At 50.2% G+C, this 22,639-nt stretch overlaps 1 protein-coding gene across 6 annotated transcripts in view; it reads right to left on the bottom strand.

The window, feature by feature from the left end:
• Positions 1 to 16,325, bottom strand: part of CT55 (cancer/testis antigen 55) — a 90,151-nt gene extending 73,826 nt beyond the window's left edge. Inside the window, exons 1-4 of one of the 6 annotated variants that reach the window (XR_011499722.1) lie at positions 9,613 to 16,322; positions 5,676 to 5,795; positions 4,812 to 4,954; positions 2,054 to 4,598 (exon numbers count right to left, since the gene is read on the bottom strand). Coding sequence is in view for 1 of the 6 variants with exons in the window: in XM_070502488.1 (XP_070358589.1) it covers positions 9,613 to 9,771 (159 nt within the window). In the remaining 5 variants the exon portion in view is untranslated. Of the gene's footprint in view, positions 1 to 2,053; positions 4,599 to 4,811; positions 4,955 to 5,675; positions 5,836 to 9,612 lie in introns of those variants that run through there. The other 5 variants (XR_011499720.1, XR_011499721.1, XR_011499719.1 and 2 more) reach the window with 5 other exon arrangements.
• Positions 16,326 to 22,639: the final 6,314 nt, after the last annotated feature.

Here is a 22,639-nt window from a genome sequence, read left to right as displayed (position 1 = left end):
CTAATCCCAAAGTCACAGTACTCTGACGTCAATTTCTGGTCACATGATGAATAGTTGGTGTCACAGGGCCACTCCTGGAGTCAACCTTCTGCAGTTCACCTCAGTCCATGAAATTCAACACCGTATGGACTAAAGGTTGTCCTTATACACGGCCAATGCCAATGCTACATATAAGTGGAAAATTCAAGGCAAAATAAGAATAGAGACACAGTAGACTGTATTACCTATTTATCCATGTAGAAGCAATCTTCCCTGCAGTTCTAAAATTTAAAAAGTCCTCGGGGTGAGCACTCATATATAATCATGCACGGGTCTTTATTATTATTATTTTAAACAACTTTACTGAGGTATGAAAGTGTGACTGACATACAAGACACAGTACATATTAAAGGTATACAACTTAATGAGTTTGGAGTTAAGTATACATCTGGGAACCATGACCACATTCTATGCCATAAACATTTCTATCCTCTCCAGAGATTTACTTCACCTACTTTCTCCATTACTTTCATTCCAAGTACTTATTAATACTTAATAATATTAAATATTGTTAAGGGTGATAAGAACACAACATAGCATTTACCCATATAGCAAATCTTTCAGTACCCAGCCCATCTCTTCTGGGCTCTGGAGAAGTGGCCCAGCTGCGTGGTCTCCGGCTTTAACCATATTTCACACACGGCACCTCAGCAACCCCCCCACAACAATAGTCCCCCAGTTGATCCGAGAGCTGGCTCGACTACGGGCCTTTCGGCCCTCTGGAAGGCCGCTGTGTCTGACTGCTGGGGGACACTGAGAAAGGCAGTGACTCCCCTCAGGATTCACTGCACAGCGCCCACGGCTGTTCTCTGAAGTGGAGAAGAAGCAGCACGGTAGGTCTGCGCATGAAGGAGAGGCAAGGGAAGCTCAGAAGGCCAAGGCAAATATAAACGTGGAGCTGGCCTGACCGGCCACCCTCGGGAATCCACACACTGTGCTCCTGGAGTCAGCACGATGGACTGAGAGGGCAAACTCGAATCCCGCGGGGTCCAGAGGAGATCATTCAAATGGTACGGGAGTGCCCACATTTGCACATTCTTTCCACCCTTTTGAGAGGACAGCACACGAACTATCCATAAAACAGGATCAGAGTCCTCTCCTCCTACCAAGTGTCATGTCACCTCTTGTGTGTCACAACACACAGAGATCAACCCTCTGACTTCACCTGCAGACAAACTCAGTTCGCTGGGAAAACGGAAAATGACAGTTGTCACCACAATAAACATCTTAACTGGACAAGGGAGCCATATTATCTCATATCACGTCCATCAGTGTCCACTGTGACCTTCTGGCCCACAGATAAGATGACCCAAAGGTAGTGCGGGAGAATGTATGTAGGGGACACGAGACACAGCCCTGAACCCACGATGCCCATCACAGCTGTCACACCAAAGTCCCTTTTCCTTCACAGTCTCAATTTTTCATTCTACTCTCACAGTGTGCTTATATCTCCACTCGGCACTTATGTGCCCGCCTCAGACTTCAGCAATGGAGAGAAATCAACAGCGAAATATAGGAAAACCAGAGGAGGCGTCCTCTTCTCAAACTGCAACTGTCCACATCCGCTTGCCCCTCCATAGCTGCAGCACCCAACACTGTGCCGACGCCCCTCACCGTTGTGGACAGCACCCACTTCCCTGAGAGTGCAGACAAGGTCCCCTCGAGGCAACATCACCACCCCTGTGAGAGGACCAGAAGGGCAGAGGGGCAGACCACCAAGCAGCAAAACCTTCTCACAGAAACAGGGGAAGGGACAACCAGAGCCACTGACTACATGCTGTCCTATTCAGCAATGAAGAATAGGTGGGCAAAATCCTCCAGCCTGGAGAGCTCACCAGGCACATTCCTGGATATCCAGGCTCATCTGCGCACATCCATGAGGATCTAAATGTCCACGGCCTCATCTACTGTTCATGGACAGGGCCCAGTGACTCTCCTCTTCCTACCAATGTGCAGAGTGTACTCAGCGGAAGAGTGCCGACAGCTCACATGGAAACGCTTGGCTAAAGCTCCAGCCCAACTCCCATCCAGAAATTCAGCATCCCTAATGACTCCTAAGATGCCATCGCCCTGCATGGTGGACGACATTCTGTTCAGCACCTTCATGTCAGAGCACGCAAGCCTGACTGCGGGCCACGGCCAATTTCTCCCCAGGGAGCCAGAATTTCCCACACCCCACGTTCGGCCATTGCCGGCACGCGCTTTTTGAGGGACTTGAAAAAGGCAATTGAGTCATGTGATGGTGGAAGGAAGAAGTGTCTGCGTGGTCTGTGGAAATATAACAGCAGCAAGAGCAGCTCGCTTTCATCATTCTCTCCACGGGGACACAGCTCGTCAACAATACGAAAGAGTGACTGGGCACCTCAACCAAGAGCGATTATTCCCCAGAGACAACAGCAGTTCTCTCTCAGAAGACTCCCTCATGTTAATGTTCTACACAACAACGTAGGAGGGCAAAGAGCCAATGTTCCTCGAGCCATTATTCACAGGCTAAGTCAGTGCACAGAATCAGGCAGAAACAGCAAAGCATTCCTCAGCAGCAAAGTCCAAAATACTCCTATTGCACAAGTCAGCAACAGTCCCCATCATCAAAATTTCATCTTGGCCAGAGGGCCATATGTTCTCATGTCACACTCAACCATCTGCATTGTTATCTATTATCCTCCAGCCATGCTGATCCCTGGTAGTGCCAGGGATGGGCAAGCGGGCAGGAGGCACTCTGGAACATACAAAGGCCAACACGCCTTTGACACTGAGGGAGCATATCCTCCTCTCTGCTTTGTCCTCCTGCTCTGAGAGCAGCTCTACAGAGGACACTCTGTCCAGCCCCCTTCCCAGCTCTAGGCTTCAAGCACCGGAAGCAAGGAGTTAGTCCTTCCATCTTTCCTGATCACAGAACCCCCTTCCCCACGTGAGCCTCCAACCTCCATCATTCTTCTCCTCAAGAGAACAGACAATCAGAAGTGGCTGGAGAACCAGTCATGAAATCTCTTTAGTTCAAGAAGTGTTCCCCCATGTAAACTGCTTCAGCCACAATGGAAAACAGTATGCAAGTTCCTCAAGAAGTAAAAGGAGAGCCACCCCATGATCCGGCAATCCCACCCCTGGGTGTACAGCCAACGGAAACGAAATCACTGTCTCAAAGCCGTGTCTGCACCCCGGTGTTCAATGGCGCGCTCTTCACGACAGCCGACACACGGAACAGGCTCAGTGTCCATCAACAGATCAGTGGGTAAAGAAAATGTGGTACATACATACAATGGAATATTATTCCGCCATAGCCATTTTGCACAGAACAGGGAACCAGTAGAACAAGGAATACACTCCATTTCAGGAGCCTACCCTTAAGGGGTCCAATATAATCCCTTCTCTTTCCAACCCCCACAGCAACAAGAGGAATGAAAAAATACATACGCCAAACGCGACTTTGACATGGAATGCTTCACACCAAAAGCTACAGCACATTAACATTCCCAGGAGTGAGCAGACATTCATGAGTACATGTCTCACTGGGTGAGTGACATGGCTCGCCTCAGAACGAACTCCTGGGAGAGAACCCGATCCCACCTTACAGTCTGAGGAGGGTCAGCTTCTCTTTCCCCGAGAGTCTTGATTTTGAGAATGTCATCAATTAGAGTCACTCTTTTGGAATCCTCAAAGCCGTCACTTGTTTTTAAGTGCCAATACTCAGCAGATTGACCCTGAAACCATTCATCTAGGTCTTTCGCACCCCTCCCGCCGTGAAGTGACCTCAAATGAATGTCCTGGGCAGTGGGCCCTAGTGTATGTGGAAGGGGAAGAAGGCATCGCAGTTACGGTTAAGTTTCACAAGTTGAGTTTTTGACTAGCAACCAGGCCAGTGATGGTCACCGTCATGTCACTTGGTGAAGGAACATGGGCTTGAGCACAGGTATTTCTAAGTATCTCAGGTCTCAGGTTTTCACTGGGCAGACAACATAATGACCCCTATCTTCTGCAAATCTTATGTGATCCAACCAATCAGAAGGATCAATAATGACTTTGAAGTGTCAGTGGGCTGCATAAAGGCAACATACTTTAGTCTCTACTCACAAAGAAATGTGGATTGTTTTCACCCTTGGTGAGTGAACTTCAGCTTCTGTGATGCGACCTTCTGGATGAAACCTGTGCCAATAAAGCAATAGAGGAACCGGGAACCAGAGCCATCCATGAGACTAAAGGGCAGAAGCGTCTTGGAACGCACCTTACCTAGTGCAGATTTGTATCAAGAACTCCCTCCCAATTACCCAAACTCTTCACTTAAGTTTCAACAAATTAACCACCCCCCAGAAAACAAGTGACTTTATACAGACAGGGAACAGAGGAGATCTTGGTGGCACTGCCAGTGAACAAGAAGCCTCCAGCCTGAACTTGGTGCTGAGCCACGTCAGCTTTGACGAAAGGTGTCCACGTTGGCCAGAAAGACTGCAGCTCAGAGAAGGCAAAGTCCGAATTGCCCGGCTTTCCCCTGGCATCACAGGAGAAGTAGAGAAGTTGGTTTCTAGAGAGATTGAAGCAATCGCTGAGGAAATTTGCTGGTCCTGTGAAAGGAAACAAAACATTTCGTTGAAATGATGGCAAAGGTCTCAAGAACTGAAGTGGAAGCGGGGGCTCACAGGGAGGGAGAGGACCTCAACCAAGCCACAAGGGTCTGCTCTAATCTATGGATTCTGGAAGTGCTCAGCTACTTCCTTCAGGACCCGCTGCATGCCGAGCACTTACAAGGATCATCACACTTGATTCTCACAACATACCTGATAGCAAGGTGTGCTCCCCGTCTCCATCTGTGGAAACTCAAGCTCAAATATGAGAGCTAGAGAGGGCCAAGGGTCTTTCTCACTCAGATACCAGAACTCTATTGTCCACGAAACACAACGTCTGGTCTCAGCAACATCTGCTAGGCAACAAAGTGGCCAACAATGTACGGAGGGGTAAGCGCGTGAACAAGTACGGACCTATTCATTACTTCAATTGCTAGACTATGCCTGCAGGGCCACTGCTATATAAATGCTCACCTACCCACAACCGGGGTAGACTGGCAGATTGCCATTGTCTGGCACCCACGTGGTGGACGGGTCTCACCTTCTCCCCCGTTTCCCACTTAGACCCGGTCTTAAATTACATCCAAATCCACGATCTCACACCCGAGATAAAAAGCACATGAGCAATCTCCCACAATCTTTGGATTCCTGAAGGTTGTGTTTGACCGTCCCATCTAGTCCATCCTGCTTCTGCCTGGGCTGGCAAAGGTTTTCCAAAGGATAAGACAGATCAAAACCTTGACGTGAAAATGTCAACATCGGTTCTTTTTGAAATCTGACAGTCTAATAAAGTCAAGGTGGCTGTAACAGTGGCACCCACAGGAAACAGAGGAACACCAATAGGGACTGGAAAAAGATGCCACTGACTAGTCAAGAATTGGTGGTAGACCTAGCATCTCAGCCATGGGGTTCATAAGCAGTGCCCAGGGAGTGCCCCCGACGTTCCCGGAAATTCCCCTCTTAGACACTCAGGGAAGGGATTTCCACACCATCTGAAATAGCGCTACAGCTAACAGGAGATCAGTGCTACCCTCCTCCCAACACCTGTGGCCTCCGATCACACGAGATGGCACTTACTTGTCTGCCTGCTCTTGACTGTTGGTTCCAGTTCCACTCTCTTCTCCGTACAGGCCCACAGGATGACCTGGACTGGACTTTGCCATCACAGGTCCTGAAGGGGATGGTGATGGTAGAAATCTGCAAGGAGACTTGACTTTGGGTGGACAGCCCAGCACAACTGCAGGAAAAACAGTTTACTTGCCAACTCATATAAGTCAAGAGGCTCAGGCGAACTTGTTCTTTCCCTTTTCCTGAGAAATTTCTGAAAATGGTCGGTGAGGCCAGAGGACCCACTCACGCACCTTGTGTGAGGTAGGCCAAAAGAGTGAAAGACACTGTGAGACAGGCGCTCCATGAGTCAAACCACAAGATAAGGCCACTGCTTTAGAGGCCTCATTGCCCCTTCAAGTGAACCAGGGTTCATCCCGCTTTACTCAAACACGGATGGGATTCACTCAACATTATGTTGACAGGTGTGACCAGTGACTTGCTAGAAGCCGGGGGTGGGGGGGATGGGCGGGGGGGAGGGGTCTCCCAACTCCATTTTTTCTCTTCAGTAATAAGGGAACTGACTCACACATAAAAGGATGGGAACAAACCTTTGGAATGTGTGCCTGCTCTCACTGTGTTCCCAATTACTGACACTTACATGCCACGCAAGATTACGGGTAACAATTCATTCACATGGGTTCTGTCTTCTACTTAATAGACCATGAGATGCACATTAGACAACTGGGTCGTTATATTGGTCTCAGTAATTGGTAAAAGATTAAGTTCAAAGACTGCTAAAACTAGGCATGAGCTAACTGAATTCAGAACAATTTCATGAAGAATTTCATATAGTACATAACGTTACTACCATCCGATATCGAACATAGGTCTTTGAGGACAAAACAACAGAAAAAACTGGACATCTGGAAATACACAGATTGGGGAATTTGCTCTAAATTTGCAATACGTCCTACTGTACTATGGGCAATGGGCACGGATTAAAAGCACCTTCATTCCACACGTAGGTATTGATCCAGGTCTGGGGCTCTGCCTGAAAAGGCAGGACTCACCGGCGAGGTGAGTGAGTGTCCCAATTCCGGAAATTGGTATTCCTGCCAGTACCAACCGCGCAGATAAAGGAAGACCAGCAATACAACCAGTAAAGCAAATACCAGCAATACATCTGTCCCATTTCTAAATGTGATCAAGGTGGATTTAGAGAACACCAATGCCCCACCAATATTCAAGTCATTAAATCATCTCTACATGAGCTAACATACATAATTCAAGTCAGTATCAAGAATCAACCTGCAAGAAGGCTCATAAGCCAACTCAACCATCACCATTACGTAGAGGAAGTAGTTGTTTTCCTTGACAATTCTGAGGTTACTGCCAGGCAATAGTGTCCTCAGGATTTTGAGGAAAACAACAATGTTCCTTTAATTTAATTCTCCCCTTGAATACACAGTGGATGTCGCAGGATGGAGGCATGAGGATAAACACACGGGCACTGTCGATTTCTTAACGCGACATTGTAGCACTTTGAGCCACTAAGGCACAGTCAGCACTTGTGTGCAAAGAGGCAAGGACAGCACCCTTTGACGTGGGGGTGGGGCAATGGCACTCGCAGTCTGGCCCAGGACCTCAAACAGATGGGACAGCAGTGGTCCTGGGGCAGACCGGTCAGGACATGAATTGGCCTATCCTGCTTTTCTGGACACAGAAACTACACAAAACGTTTCTTCTCTGCGACAACACGAGGGAAGGAGGAACCAGGCCAACATTTAAAGAAATGACAACGGAATAAATGCACAATTATTGCCCTCCAGTAATAGACAAAAGCATGCCCGATGACCTGCAAGGGCCATTCCCTCTTAACAGCACTCATTCTGGAGGTGAATTTCCACCTCTGTAAGTGGAAAATGCCCCACGATTTTAGCAGGAAACGCATGAAAAGACTCAGGACAGAACCCAATCGAATAACGCGACACGCAACACACAATGATTGCTGGAAATGAAGTCCCCGAAGAACCCAAATGACTTCCAGTGTTGACCAGTGAGGCGCACTTCCGGGAATTCAGTGTCGTAAAACAGCACCGCTCAGCCAGATCGACAACGTGTGAATTTTTAACATTGAAAACAAACCTTTCTTAATTTTTATTAGAGCTATGAAATAAGAAACCTAAAGGCTAAAATTTCAAAACTTTAATGGTATGAAAAACCCTTAACAGTAAATAAAATGCAAGATTAGGTTAGCGGACCGCTTGAAGCCGCTAAGTGTCGTAAAGCAAAACGCACAGACACAATTAGGACCATCGTGTCCTCATTTGTCAGTCGAAGGTGACATGAAAAACTTTAACACGAAGCTTACGAAAAGGATCAGGACGTTCCTTTAACAGAATAAAATGACCCCAAACGCCATTGTTCCGTAAAACACAATCCCACCCCGGGCCAGGGACGCACGTCAACATACGGTTAAGAGCATTCGCTGTCGTAAAACAACAAGGACTCAGCCAACTGAAAGTTCGGCCCTGTACGTGGAGAGGACCTCAGAACGTTGAGTTTTTAAGAAAAGTTAGGAAGACGGAGAAACACCAGAATAGAACAATATAAATCAGGTCAAACACGCAATTCTATTATAAACTTACGACACTCTATCAGAGGGTACATTCCAGCTCTGTAAATTAAAATTTCCCCGAAACCGTTTAAAGGACGTTTATGGGGGAGGGCCAGGACCTCCTCATTAAACGCATGAGGAAGGGCATGCAAAATTCAGTGCCCAGCAGGGTCCAGTCCTGGCTGACAAGAGTGGCTAAGGGGCCTTCACACAGACTGGAACACTTCTGGTGCTCAGCCGCACAAATCACTTCCCAAAGGGCACACGGAAGAGACTATCGTTTGAAGAATGCTTAGGAAACCCAGCTGAAATCCACATGAAACACATGCAAATGGCCGCAAAATCACGAGGAAGACAAAAACACCCCGCGCTACGGACGGACGAGATTACAGAATGAAACCAGCAATAGAAGCCCCGGGGCCGTGATGCCCCTCAGGGACTCGAAGCAACAAGGGCTCGCCCATCACACCGCTGGGTTTCACACTGGAAAAGCGTAGGGAACACTACACTTTGCATGCAAACACACTGACAGCGTCTGGGCCACTCTCCACTCAGCGCGATGACATTAGGTCCAGAAGGGCTTTGCAGAAATACGTAAAACAGCGTGCAGTGCTGACTGAAGGGGACTCGCGGGGTCAGGGAACAAGCCAAGCCCGAGCTGAGCAGGCCGGCTGTTCACTCTTTCCCCCGACGTTATCAGGGTGTCGTTCTTTTTCAGCCGCACGGGAAGAAGAGCATCCCGAAATGGGAGCAACCAATGAAAGGAAACGCGCACTCACGCTGGGCAGGGAAACCCAAGTCTGCGCTCACAGGCGGCCATGGGCCACCAGCTGTCACCCTCGCACACACGCTCCCTGAGCGCGTCACCTCCCTCTGTCCGAGTCGAAAATCACCGAGATCCCGACCCTGACGAAAGGGCTCACGGAAACGGACAGGACCCAGATTTCCACAAAGACCCGGGGCCAGCCTCCAGCCCGCGACACTGGACAACCAAAGGCCACACCCGCTCCCTGGCCACCAACGGCCACGGCCCGTCCTGGACCCACGGCCACTCGGCCCTCCGCCCCAGCCCCTTCCTCCTCTCCAAGCTGCAGACACCTCCAGTCCTGAAGACCACCAACAGGGGGGTCAAGGCCCACATCGCCACGAGCAGACGAGCTGAGCCTTCCATCAGGTTGTGCCGCAAGCTCCACCGGGGGCCCGGACGCCGCTAAGGGGCCTTCTCTGCCGTCCACCCAGAAGCCCGCCCGGGGCACACTGCCTGTCAGAGGAGCTGAGCACACACCGTCCCCCCGCTTCCCTCCAATCACCCGACAGACAGCCAAGTAGGAAGTCAAGGGAACTTACACTTTGGGGACAGCAGGAGACGGAGCCGCCATGTTCCCCCATCCTGGAGGGAAACGGTCCACGGAAGCCGCGCTGCACAATCCACATTTTAAAGAGCCCGGTCAAGCGTTTCGCTTCCCTGGACAGCGTTCCTTTGGCCCCGCCTTCACACGTCGTCATTGGCGGGTCTGCGACGATTGACAGGGAGACTGGCCACTCGCTCCAGCTCCAAGAGCGCAAACCCCGCTCATGTCCCAAGGCTCTGCTTATTGACTGAAATCTTGGCTCTTCTTGTTCTTTCTTTCTTCTTCTATGTCCATCCCTCAACGCCTAGCTCTGCTTCGAGGCTTTTCACGTATCTTTTCCTTAGTTTCCCGTCTTCTCAGACTTTGGAAATCTTGATCACTCAGGCTCTTCAAGCCTAGCTCCGTGCCATCCTCTTCCAGGAAGCCTTCCATGCTTCACTCCTCCCATCCCCAGCGGTCGATGTGAATTTCCCTTTGCTCTTCGACATGGACATGAAGACACCTCCGAGCGGCGATTCAGGGGAATCCTGCCATCTCTGGGATCGCGGAGTACTTGCTGGGCACAGTGTGAAGGACCCCAAGTTGGCACTCGCAATCTTGGCAAGACGGTTACTGTTGCACACGTTTGGGAAGAGCAGGGAAAAACCAGCAACAGAGTGACTCATAGCAGCCTCCCAGGATTGGTCCCATCAGTGAATTCAAACAACTCCCAACCACCCCTTTCAGGATTTTCATATCCTTTCCTACCTTTCTACCTCTGGAACTCTTGCCCACTCGCCAAGGCCCAGGCATAAGGCACTACCTCTCTGAGTCCTCCTCTGGTTTCACGTTCCCACTCCCAACCCCAAGCAGAGTTCTTTCTTGTGTCGCTGTAGGATGAAAGTTAAGGGCACTTCATTTCTCTGCTGCCAGGTCACTAAGCTTCCTGATTATGAAGGTGAGAGTGGAAACCCCTTTCTTTTCAGGAGGCCATCTGCTGAGGAATTTTTGCAGCTGCTCTCAATTTGAGAGTTGGACGAAAAGAGGGGCGCGGCCCCGCTAGCACTGACTACCTTGAATGATCAACTCACCTGCACTCTCCCTTGGTTGGTGGACCACATAGCCACGGGATGAGGCTCGATGGACTGCACGCTCAGAGTGGACAGTGCCTCTGGGAAGGACACAATAACGCGAACCCTATCCTGCCCACAGAAAAAGTCATTTTCGGCGTGGTGGGGGTGGGGAGGCGGCGAAGGTGTGGGAACAGTGTCATGCCATAGTCCACGGTGTTGCCCTACCCACCACAGTGGTGGCTTTTCTATGTGACCTTGACTGGCCACGGGATGCTCAGATTAAACATGGCTTCTGCTTGTGTCTGGGAGGGTGTTGCGGGAGGAGGTTGGCATTTGAGGAGGTGGCCGCAGTAAGGAAGATTGCCCTCCCCAGGTGCGTGGGCATTATCCAATCCATTGAGGCCTGAATACAACAAAAGGTGGACGAAGGCAGACATGCCTCCTTTTTGCCCGCCTCACTGCTCGAGGTGGAACATCTCATCTCATCTTCTCCTGCCCTTGGCCTGGGATTGATCCCATCGGCTCCCCTGCTTCTCTGGCCTTCAGACCGGGACTAAACTATGCCGCCAGCTTTCCTGGGTTTCCCGCTGGCACACGAGAGACTCTGGGACTTCTCAGCCTCCACAGATGCGTGACCAAAATCCTCATAACAAGTCTCCTTTCCCATAACTTATCATACTCCTATTCTTGCTGTTCCTCTGCATATCTCTGACTAATATACCTTGAATTTCGCATCCGCTGCTGCTGTTAGAGAGGGCTTCCCAGTCCTCAAGTAGATCTCTGAAGAAAGGGCAAAATCCAAAAAGTTAACATGAGTTCCAAACTGTGGATGAGGAAAGGACACACCAGAAACAGACGGCCAGATATCTGGGCAGTGCTCAGAACACAGCCACTGGCCGCGATGGGGGTCTTATCCGCTAGAGTCAAGCTGGTCGTTTGTCAGCGCACAGAAAGCTGATAGCTGACCTCTTCCAGAGCTGGGATCGTGGGTCACACTCTGAGGAAGCTCCAGAGGGCAGGAGAGCTGTGGCAGGCTTTCTCAGCCATCACTGAAGCCATGTGGAGGGAAGAGAGGGGAAACTCCAGCTCCTGATGTGACTCCTGTCTCCAGGATCTGCCAGCTCTCTCAACACCTGGCACTAAGGCTTATCTCTGTGACTGGTTCTGTGGATGGACACATGCTGGGCTCTCTCAGTGCTTGCCACAGGATGGCCAATACCACACAGGTCCTGCTTCTCGGATCACCCATGCCCTCTTGATTTTTATGCCACCAATCTTTCCAGTCCCACTCACACTTCATCCCAGGCCAATGCCCTGGGCTCCTGCCTGTCTGGGAAGATTCGGCATTCGCTACTCACCGACTACTCATTTTGGCTACTGGATCTGTATGCGGGCTGCACCTTTGCTCCCTGGATTCATACACCAGCTCTTCCTCTCATCAGATGGGTAACGTGACATGATTATTGTGCCTCTATTTCTTCATGAGTTAAAGCAGTGAGCCAATAAGAACCGTCTCACTGGGCTGTTCTAAGATGCGTTGAGTTAATGCAAAGCCCTTTCTTGGTGCCTGGTACATACCAAGCTCTCACCTAACTATAGTTGTCATTTTGTTATCATCATCCTTCATGTTTCAAAGCAAACCTGCACTCTTACCTGCGCCATTCCCCCACTAAAGCAGCTCGTATGACTCTGCATTTTCTAATGACCACGGAAAGCACCTTCCAGGTTCCAGGTTCACATCTTCCAGGCACTTTCTAATTCTCCCATTGTTAGTTCCACATCTTTATCACTTTCATGTATGGCCATTTCTGCATGCTAATTGATAAATCTAATCGTCCTAAGTGTTTAGATATATATGCACACATATGTGTATACATATATCATCTCTCCTCTCCAAAGTTACCACAAATTTCTTCTATAGAATAAGATCAGATAGCTCTTTATGTAGCATGGTATGTAGGGGTATTCTGTAAGTACACATGTAGATAGTGAAATAGTGGTTTTCACTGGCAGATCTCCAGATATACTCCCGCTGGAGGAATTCACAAACTCCCTTGTCTGCTGACTGGTTTTGCCAGAAGACTCAATGTCAGTGGTGTTCTGATAGAGAAATTGGCAAACGGTTCTGGGAGATTTGGTTGCGTCCCTCGGGCCAGTCTGTCAGGAGACGAAGCACCAGGCTGAACCGTGTCCTGCCCCAGAGTTGACGTGCTACACAGGAGAGAGAGGAGGCTGTTTCAAGGTCCAGGGAGGAGCAGGTGCACGGGAGCAGGGGTCGGAAACAACATGGCCTCCTCAGGGTAGAATGCACATCGTGGTCTGATTGGAGAAGGGAGTTCAGGATGTAAGATGAGGGGAAAGGCAGTGCAGAGCACACAACCCTGGGTGGGATGTGGAAGGCTTCATTAAGAATTTAAGGCCTTGAGTAACAGATTCCATTTGCTTTAGAAATGTATCATTTGGGTGTCAGTGTGCAGAGTGGATCCAAACAGAGTCATCTGAAAAAGGGAGGCAATATAGTCATAAGGAGGCTGTTAGAGTCGAGGTGGGGGTGAAGGAGTGCTGGAGCTCCTCCAGGTGCCGTGAAGATTAAATGGAAACACGGGCCAACAGGGCGTGCGGTGAAGGTGCAGTGGCAGCCATGTGAAGGACGGGCAGTCAAGGAGTCAGGGGCTACTGCCAGTTTGATGGAGCTGCTGCCTGGATGGATGGCGGTCCCCCCAAGTGAGAAAAGGCACAGCGTATCAAGGGGGGTGGAGAGCCAAGGGGACAGCAGGAAGGCAGCAGAAAATGCCTCCTGTCACAAGTCAAGAAGTACTCATAAAAGCATATGATTGAGAAAAATGGAGGCAACCGCTCAAAAGACATGTGTAGTTTTGGCCTCTGGGATGGGGAACCGAGAGAGCAGAGGAGGGGCAGGAATTCACTGCTTTCACTACAAGCCCTTGTGTACTATTTGATCTTTTAAAAACTATCTATGCGTGTATTCCTTTGATCAAAATTAAAGCTTACGGAAAAGGAATTCGAATTAGAAGGAAATTGGGGGAGGGGACTTTAGGGAGTGGCACATGAGGCCAGATGGCTTCTGCCTTCCTATCTGTCTAATAGTGTATGTAGGTCCTAAAATGTTCCTGAGGTATCACGAGATATGATTTCCGTACTTTCTAAGCAAATCATAGACCATAAGGAAATGCTTTAAAAGTAAAAATGGCCAGTAATCTGCAGGTAGCCCAGATCTTCCTAACTCTAGGGAACTTTGCGTGAGCAATAAGGTGAAAACAAAACAAAGATTGTGATTAACTTTTCAAAACTGAAACACTCAACAAATACCCCATGGTGATCATCCAAGGGTCCCACATTTTAGTGTTGGTCATAACAGCAAGACAGCGGAAATAAACTAAATGTCCAACGCTAGGAGCTTGGCTGAAGAAAAAACGTACATTGATAGACTAGAACACTATGTAGCCATTAAAAATAAGGAGAAATAATTTACCCGGGTGGAATGACTTTAATAGATGTCAAGCCCCCTCACCACCAGCTCGAGCGATTGAACCAGAGACAGAGAGAGAGAGAGAGAGAGAGAGAGAGACTGAGTGCACACGTGCACTCACACACTCCACCTGGTTGTAGAGACATAGTGATACCTGGGAACGTGATTGCACTGTGACGAAAAGCCAGGCCGGGGCCTAAGCACTTTCTACACATCATTTCACGTGATCCTCACAGCAACTCAGAGATGCGGACCGTTATCACCTCCGAGTTGCAGGAGAGGAGCCAGGCACAGAGAAGGATAGTGCCCGAGTGACGAAATACTGCAAACCATATCATCCTGCCCACTGATACCAGACATTCACTGTCATGATTCGTTTTCAGTCGTATCTTTATTACTTGAAGAGTGAGGCCGCCTTTGAAATTTTCGTGTAAAATTCCCTCTCTAAGTGGGCGCGACGGGGGCTGGAATTTGGGGAAAGCAGGGCTGGGCAGTCCATTTCTGCAACCTCAGTCGATCCTCCCAAGTTCTTGCTTGGCACACACTCACGGAGGCTCAGGCGGAGCTCAGAGGCACCTAGAGCGGACGTGAATTCTAACCAGAAGGAGAAGCAGGAACGAAACATCAAAGCATTCCTTATCACAGGGGCTCCAATAAAGCAAGCGGGACTCAATGGGGAGATGTCACTAATAAATACGACTTTCTCCTCAGCACACGCTGGGGTATACCCCTTAACAGAGCAAGATCAATCATGCATATTTCTCAACAGGTCCAGTTAAAAATTTTCACTTGCAAGGAGCACAGGCCGTTGGGTTTGTCTTTCACTTTTCAAATCCTTTCCCCCGATTCACGGCAGGGCTGTTTCTCCCGTCCCACAGCCAGAAGAAGGAGACAGGCAGCGAAAGTCCAGCATCCTCGGACTGATGGCCTGTTCTCCTCCGTGACCCACTCTCACGAGCTGAGTATCTCTGGCAACGTCTGCCGAAGGCTACGTTGGACAGTTACGGGCTGTCTCTGGAGCTCTGCTGACAGTCCCCGAGTGCAACAGGACGCGTCCTTTACCTCAGGCTTTCCTAAGATGTAGTTCTCTGAGAGCACCACGTGGGACAGAGCTCCTCTCTGACACCAGATCAACAGAATTCCTTTTCTACCTTTCTCTATCATTTCCCCCTTCCTTTCCTCCAGGTCCTCTCTCGATAGGACCAGACTTCCGACTCTACAGGCACAGAGGCAGCTTCCGGGCCCTGCACTTCCCTGTGGCTGGTCCACAGCCTGGGCTCTCTGATGTGACCCTTGACCCCTGCCCTGGACACAGTTCCCTCACTGCCTCCACTCTCAAACTGGTGCTCGCACCCTGATGACTACCGGCGTCCGCTTCCCACTCCAGCAACGCAGGCAGCCTCTGTCTAGAATCCTCGTCCCCAGGGTAGGGGTGGGAGTGCTCAGAGACCGGTATCCATTCTGTCTTCGAGACATGACTGACCACAAGTCCCCGGTTTGGGTAGTTTTACTGCAAACCTAAGAGCTGCCCTTCAAATCCTTCCTGAAAACTGCCTGGGAACCCGGAGGCCAAGTTCATAAGCCACATTTGGTTCAACCAAAGAATCTGAAGGATTCAGGGCAAGGTATTGAAGTCTGAAAAGGTGGAGGCTCCACGACAAGCCAGGATGTCAATACTCGGGGGCTTGACTGGATGCTGATGTCTGGCCCTCTGCTGTGTTTCTACCTCAACGACTCCTGTGGTCTGGGGTAGTGAAGCCTCATGATTTTCGGCAGGTCCCAAAGGAGGGGATGTTAGGTAGACAGAAAAATAATATAGACAATAATCACCGGCTGCTCTTTCATTTCCACACAGCCTTCTTCCATTCATACGATTCCAAAAATGCTCCCTCCTGCCATGACTTGATCACTCCACATAAAACCAAGAGGTAACCGGACAGAGACAGCATATACACACCTTCCACCGTCATACTCAGAGCTGAAGTCATGGGGCCTCTGTTTACAGTTAATCTTCTCCCAGTGATGTCTCCTCTTTCTCTTGCTCAGTCATCATCCCAGCGTAATGTGGATATGCTACAATTCCACGACCTAAATGTTGAATTCACCAGCACCACCACTCCGTGCTATTTACATTACTAAAGTAGAGCTGAGAGAATTGAACTAAAGGACGTGCATAGGCAGGGAACAGAGGTAGAGAGTACAGTCCTCATTTCTGCACACAGCCCTGAGGTGGTCCTGTTAGCTATGACTTCTCCATCAACTCCACGGTCCTTTTGCCTTACCCTCTGGGGAGGCTCAGTCCTTCACTCCTGGGGTCTGAGTCCTTGGTGCTCCTTTCTGGGGTTGCAGTACTCTGTCGGGACCTACTCAGGACTGGAGGATAAGAAGCCACCTGAGGGGACCCCCTGAGTCTCATCCGTATTCCTCCTCGGCCTCATTCTATAGCGTAAACACCACAAGCACCTGTTTTGAGAGGCTCCAGCAGCTAAGAGCGGCTTCAAGTATAGTGGAACCAATATTTCCTCCCATACGGGATGGGTTTCTTCCTAGGGGACCAGAACCTCTAACCAGCAGAGAGCAGAGTTGCAGGGCGGGGAGGTCAAACTGTGGCAGATGAGTCAAGTGTGTGTCCGAGGGGAGATCCAATAGCTTCCATTTGTGTCTTCTGACCCTAATACCCTTTCTCCAGGGCACAGGCAGCCAGTGTGGGGGCAGGTATAGGAGACGGACACCTGTCTCCACCGGGAGACTTCTCGAGTCGAAGGCTGGCTGGAGCACCCTGTTCCAGCAGGGAGAGCAGGGACCACAGCGAGGAAGACTTAGGAAGAGAAGGATGGGGGTAAACTCCTACTCCCTGCCTGCTCCCTGCCTCCCTGGAATTCGGTCGCATCAAGGCATGCATGAGTAGACCGAGGTGAGGTGAAGGAAGGAGCACCCATGGTGCTCAGCCCAGGCCATGCCCTCACATGCCACCAGAGGCAGCCCTGTCTGCACATCCCAACAGAGGCAGACCTGCCCCTACGTCCCACCAGAGGTAGACCTGCCCTCACATCCCAGCACAGGAGGCACGGCCCTCACATCCCACCCCAGGCAGCCCTGCCCTCACATCCCACCCCAGGCAGCCCTGCCCTCACATCCCACCCCAGGCAGCCCTGCCCTCACATCCCACCATTGGCAGCCCTGGCTCTTCTTGGCCCACAGGGGCTCTTCTCCTCTGTCGTGTGGGCTCACCAGCAGTGCCATATCCCACTCATGGTCTGCCACCAGCATCTACTCACATACACTTTCTAGGAGCTACTCTGTCATTCCAATGACACAAAGCAGGTATGTCCCCACTGAAAAGGAGTGTGCAACAAGGAATCCACGTGGTGCATTCACGGGGCGGGGTTGTGGCCGGGTTTCCTTCCTCACACAATTCCTCGCCTTGCCTTGCCTTTACAATGAAGCAGCACCGCTGCAGGGAGTGCAAATTCCTCCCCCCCGTATGGGGAATAACCCTGGGCAGCATCTACCAAAGCGAAACATAAGCATCCCTTGTGACCCAGCAATGGGAACCCCAAGTTCTTTACCCCGCACAAATGTGTACAGATGTTCAACCAAAGATATGTACAAGATCTGACTGCATAGAGCAAGGAGGAAGAAGAGACACTACTGACGGGGCCATTAGAATAATCCGGGAGAGTGGTAATGGAGGCTCAGACAAGGGCAGTGACAGCGGAGGTGCAATGACCCGGGCACATTCTGGTTGCTGTTGAACGTAGAGCCGAGGATTTGCTGACGGAGCTAATGTGGGCCATGAGGAAACGTGGTCATTGAGGAGGTCACCACGGTGTTTGGCTTGGACAATAGGAAGGAAAGAACTACCACTTGTCGAGATGGGGGAGACAAGGAAACAGCAGTTTGGGAATAAGAAAAAGCAACCAAAGGCTTAGTAAATAAACCCTTAACAAATACTAAATAATTCTATTTATTTTCAAAAGGAAGCCTATAAACTCAGCGCAAATGTTTCCCTTAAATGTGCCAATACATGAAAGATACATTAATTCGTGAATTCCAACTCTGAAGTCATTATTCAACTACGTATTTTAAAGCGGAACAACAGGTGCCAAATCGGCTTTGGGCCGAGCTGTTGTGGGAATCCACGGGGTTGACCTGCACCATTATCTCATAAAAACACAGGACTTAAGAAACTGAAGTGAGTGTCATTGCCCTGACTAAATGGTACATGAAGTTAGACAAAGTGATGGAAGGATCAGAGTGGTAACTCCATTTTCTGGTGTTGGCGATCGATTAAAAGCAAACGCCTCTGGTCAAACAATAACTCCTCTGATTTTCATCTTTTCAACATCTATGGAGGTGATTGCATGATATCCTCTTTCTCTCTCTGAACGCAGTGAGTGAATACATTTCTTAGCATTGAACTCCCCTGACGTTCCCTGGCCATGGTGCATTCTTCGTTGAATGTGCTGCTGTGAATTATGTGGGCTGATGTTTGGGGCCTTCCCAATAATCTTGGAGGCAGTATCTGTGGCCTGTGGGCCAAAAAACTTGGGCTGACAGACGCATGAATGAGCAGGAAAATGTGTTCGCAAAACCTCCCAGAAGGGGCATCCGGAGGCCAACGTTGACTGAGGATGTCAGAAGTACAGGTGGGTGGTGGACAGGGACGGGGGGCACCACGCGGACGCCTCAGCGCCTGAGCACTTGGATCCTCCCCTCTTCACTCCCTGCAGCCCCCGCCTTCACCATGCATATGGAGCCCAGTGGCCTGACGTCTTCTCCTGTGACCCAGTCCTCATCCACGGCCCCTCCTGAAAACCCTCAGCACCTCCCCTCCGATTCTGGCCACGCCTCCCGCGATTCTGGACCGGCCTCCACCAACAGGCATTAGAGCCACGCCCGCGTCTCGCTCGTCCACTGCCTTGGGTACCTACTGCGCCTGCGCTGGAGCGCCCACACACTTTGTGGGCAGAGACTGCGCAGTTGCTGGCTACCGCCCACGGCCCCGCCCTCACCAACCCGGACCCCCCTCTGAGGAAATGAACTCCTGGTGTCAACCGGGAACCTCGCCATCAGAGCAGCAATGTGATTTGCTGGTCTTTGGCAAAGAGGAAAAGCCAATGTCTCTGGTAGCGTCATACCCGCTAACCTGAACTAAGGCCAAAAGGGGAAATGGTCACATTCGAACGTGAGACTCATTCGGTGACACCAGAGAGGGTAAGAAAAGGGATATCGATAAAGGTTCAGTTGCAGTGAGGACAAAGAGAAGTGATTTGAACTTTGCGTAACGATGAACTCCCGTTACAAATGGGACATTGCAGCTTGGGTCCCTGTAGACTGGATGGCAAGAACACTTGCTGACACCTGCAGCCCAAGACGTGTATGAAATCCCAGGAAGAGAACCAGACCCAAAGACCCAACCACTTCTGAACGGACCTTCTCTAGAAGCATGCTGACTACCCTACCCCGCCTTACCCCTGGACCTATCAGAAGACCTCCCACCCTTACTCCACAGTCCCCACATCTGTGCTGATGGCCTTCAAGAAGTGGCTCAAAGGATCACCCCATAAGGGGAGGCATTAGATTACCCACCACCTGTAGGGGAGTACGTCTCTAAACACAGGGGCCAGCTTAACAAAGGGGAGAACTTCCATCAGGGCCTGGAGAGCCCCTTCCCCTGCCACCAGGCCCCTGTCCTTGATGCCTCAGGATCTATGGCACAGAGCTCTGCCCCGGTGCAAGTGATGATGCACATGGCACAGCCGCAGCTCCCTTGACCTGAGGGTGTTGACTGTGAAGAAAACAATCGACAAGTGGAATCTTCTGAAACAAGTGAATTTTATTGGGAGAACACAAGGGTTCTTTAAAATGCAAGAAACACAAGCAGCAAACACATTGTAAAGACACAGCAATGAGGATAGCAGAAAAGTATCACACCGAGTTGGTATGGCCAGGGAACTCAGTCACACAGTAAACAGAGGGTGAGGGAAGGTCTCCGAGAAAAGGCTCCTACTGGAAAGGCTACTCAGCCTGAGACCTCGGCGCTCACCCTGTAGAATACACGGACAGGACACACACAGCTGGACACGTCTCCACATGTACAGTATTTCAAAAGATTTCTTGAGTAAGCACAAAAGCACATGTTGTAAACAAGGAAAACAACCCAAAGTCCAACCTAATGCCAAAGTCACAGTACCCCAACATCAATTTCTGGTCACATGAGAAGTAGCTGATGTCACAGGCCCCATCTCTGAGTCGAAGTCCTTCAGGTGAAGTTCATGGGTTCTGGAGAACTGCTGTGAGTCTAGGAAAGTCAACACCCTGTGAACTAAAAGTTATCCTTACACACGGCCAATGCTAAGGCTCCACATAAGTGGAAAATCCAAGGCCCAAAAGAATCCACACGCAGTCAACGCCGTTACCCCTTTAACCATGGAGAAGCAGTCTTCCCTTCAGTCCTAAAGCTAAAGACATTTGAGAGGGAGCGCTCATCTGTAGTCACGGGAGGGCCTTTAATATTATTTTCTGAAACCACTTTCTTGAGGGATGAAGGAAAGAATGACCCAAAAGAGCTGTACATATTTAATGTATATGATTTAAAGACTGTGGAAATAGGTAGACATCTGTGAACCATTACCAAAACCTGTGCCATAAACAGACCCATCCCCTCCAAAGTTTCCGTCCACCCTCTAATAATAATAATAATAATAATAATAATTACCATTATTATTATTATTTTGTGTAATAAGAAGACAACATAGAATGGACACACGTAGCAAATCTTTCAGTACCCAGCCCATCTCTCCTGGGCTCTGGAGAAGTGGCCCAGCTGCGCGGTCCCCGGCTTTAACCATATTTCACACACGGCAGCTCAGCAACGCCCCCACGACAATAGTCCCCCAGTTGATCCGAGAGCTGGCTCGACTACGGGCCTTTCGGCCCTCTGGAAGGCCGCTGTGTCTGACTGCTGGGGGACACTGAGAAAGGCAGTGACTCCCCTCAGGATTCACTGCACAGCGCCCACGGCTGTTCTCTGAAGTGGAGAAGAAGCAGCACGGTAGGTCTGCGCATGAAGGAGAGGCAAGGGAAGCTCAGAAGGCCAAGGCAAATATAAACGTGGAGCTGGCCTGACCGGCCACCCTCGGGAATCCACACACTGTGCTCCTGGAGTCAGCACGATGGACTGAGAGGGCAAACTCGAATCCCGCGGGGTCCAGAGGAGATCATTCAAATGGTACGGGAGTGCCCACATTTGCACATTCTTTCCACCCTTTTGAGAGGACAGCACACGAACTATCCATAAAACAGGATCAGAGTCCTCTCCTCCTACCAAGTGTCATGTCACCTCTTGTGTGTCACAACACACAGAGATCAACCCTCTGACTTCACCTGCAGACAAACTCAGTTCGCTGGGAAAACGGAAAATGACAGTTGTCACCACAATAAACATCTTAACTGGACAAGGGAGCCATATTATCTCATATCACGTCCATCAGTGTCCACTGTGACCTTCTGGCCCACAGATAAGATGACCCAAAGGTAGTGCGGGAGAATGTATGTAGGGGACACGAGACACAGCCCTGAACCCACGATGCCCATCACAGCTGTCACACCAAAGTCCCTTTTCCTTCACACTCTCAATTTTTCATTCTACTCTCACAGTGTGCTTATATCTCCACTCGGCACTTATGTGCCCGCCTCAGACTTCAGCAATGGAGAGAAATCAACAGCGAAATATAGGAAAACCAGAGGAGGCGTCCTCTTCTCAAACTGCAACTGTCCACATCCGCTTGCCCCTCCATAGCTGCAGCACCCAACACTGTGCCGACGCCCCTCACCGTTGCGGACAGCACCCACTTCCCTGAGAGTGCAGACAAGGTCCCCTCGAGGCAACATCACCACCCCTGTGAGAGGACCAGAAGGGCAGAGGGGCAGACCACCAAGCAGCAAAACCTTCTCACAGAAACAGGGGAAGGGACAACCAGAGCCACTGACTACATGCTGTCCTATTCAGCAATGAAGAATAGGTGGGCAAAATCCTCCAGCCTGGAGAGCTCACCAGGCACATTCCTGGATATCCAGGCTCATCTGCGCACATCCATGAGGATCTAAATGTCCACGGCCTCATCTACTGTTCATGGACAGGGCCCAGTGACTCTCCTCTTCCTACCAATGTGCAGAGTGTACTCAGCGGAAGAGTGCCGACAGCTCACATGGAAACGCTTGGCTAAAGCTCCAGCCCAACTCCCATCCAGAAATTCAGCATCCCTAATGACTCCTAAGATGCCATCGCCCTGCATGGTGGACGACATTCTATTCAGCACCTTCATGTCAGAGCACGCAAGCCTGACCGCGGCCCATGGCCAATTTCTCCCCAGGGACCCAGAATTTCCCACACCCCACGTTCGGCCATTGCCGGAATGCGCTTTTTGGGGGACTTAAAAAAGGCAATTGAGTCATGTGATGGTGGAAGGAAGAAG

Source organism: Equus asinus, chromosome X (assembly GCF_041296235.1).
Source record: "Equus asinus isolate D_3611 breed Donkey chromosome X, EquAss-T2T_v2, whole genome shotgun sequence".
Taxonomy (NCBI): Eukaryota; Metazoa; Chordata; class Mammalia; order Perissodactyla; family Equidae; genus Equus; species Equus asinus.
Note: the sequence above shows the minus strand (reverse complement) of the source record. Positions and strands in the feature narration are given on the sequence as shown.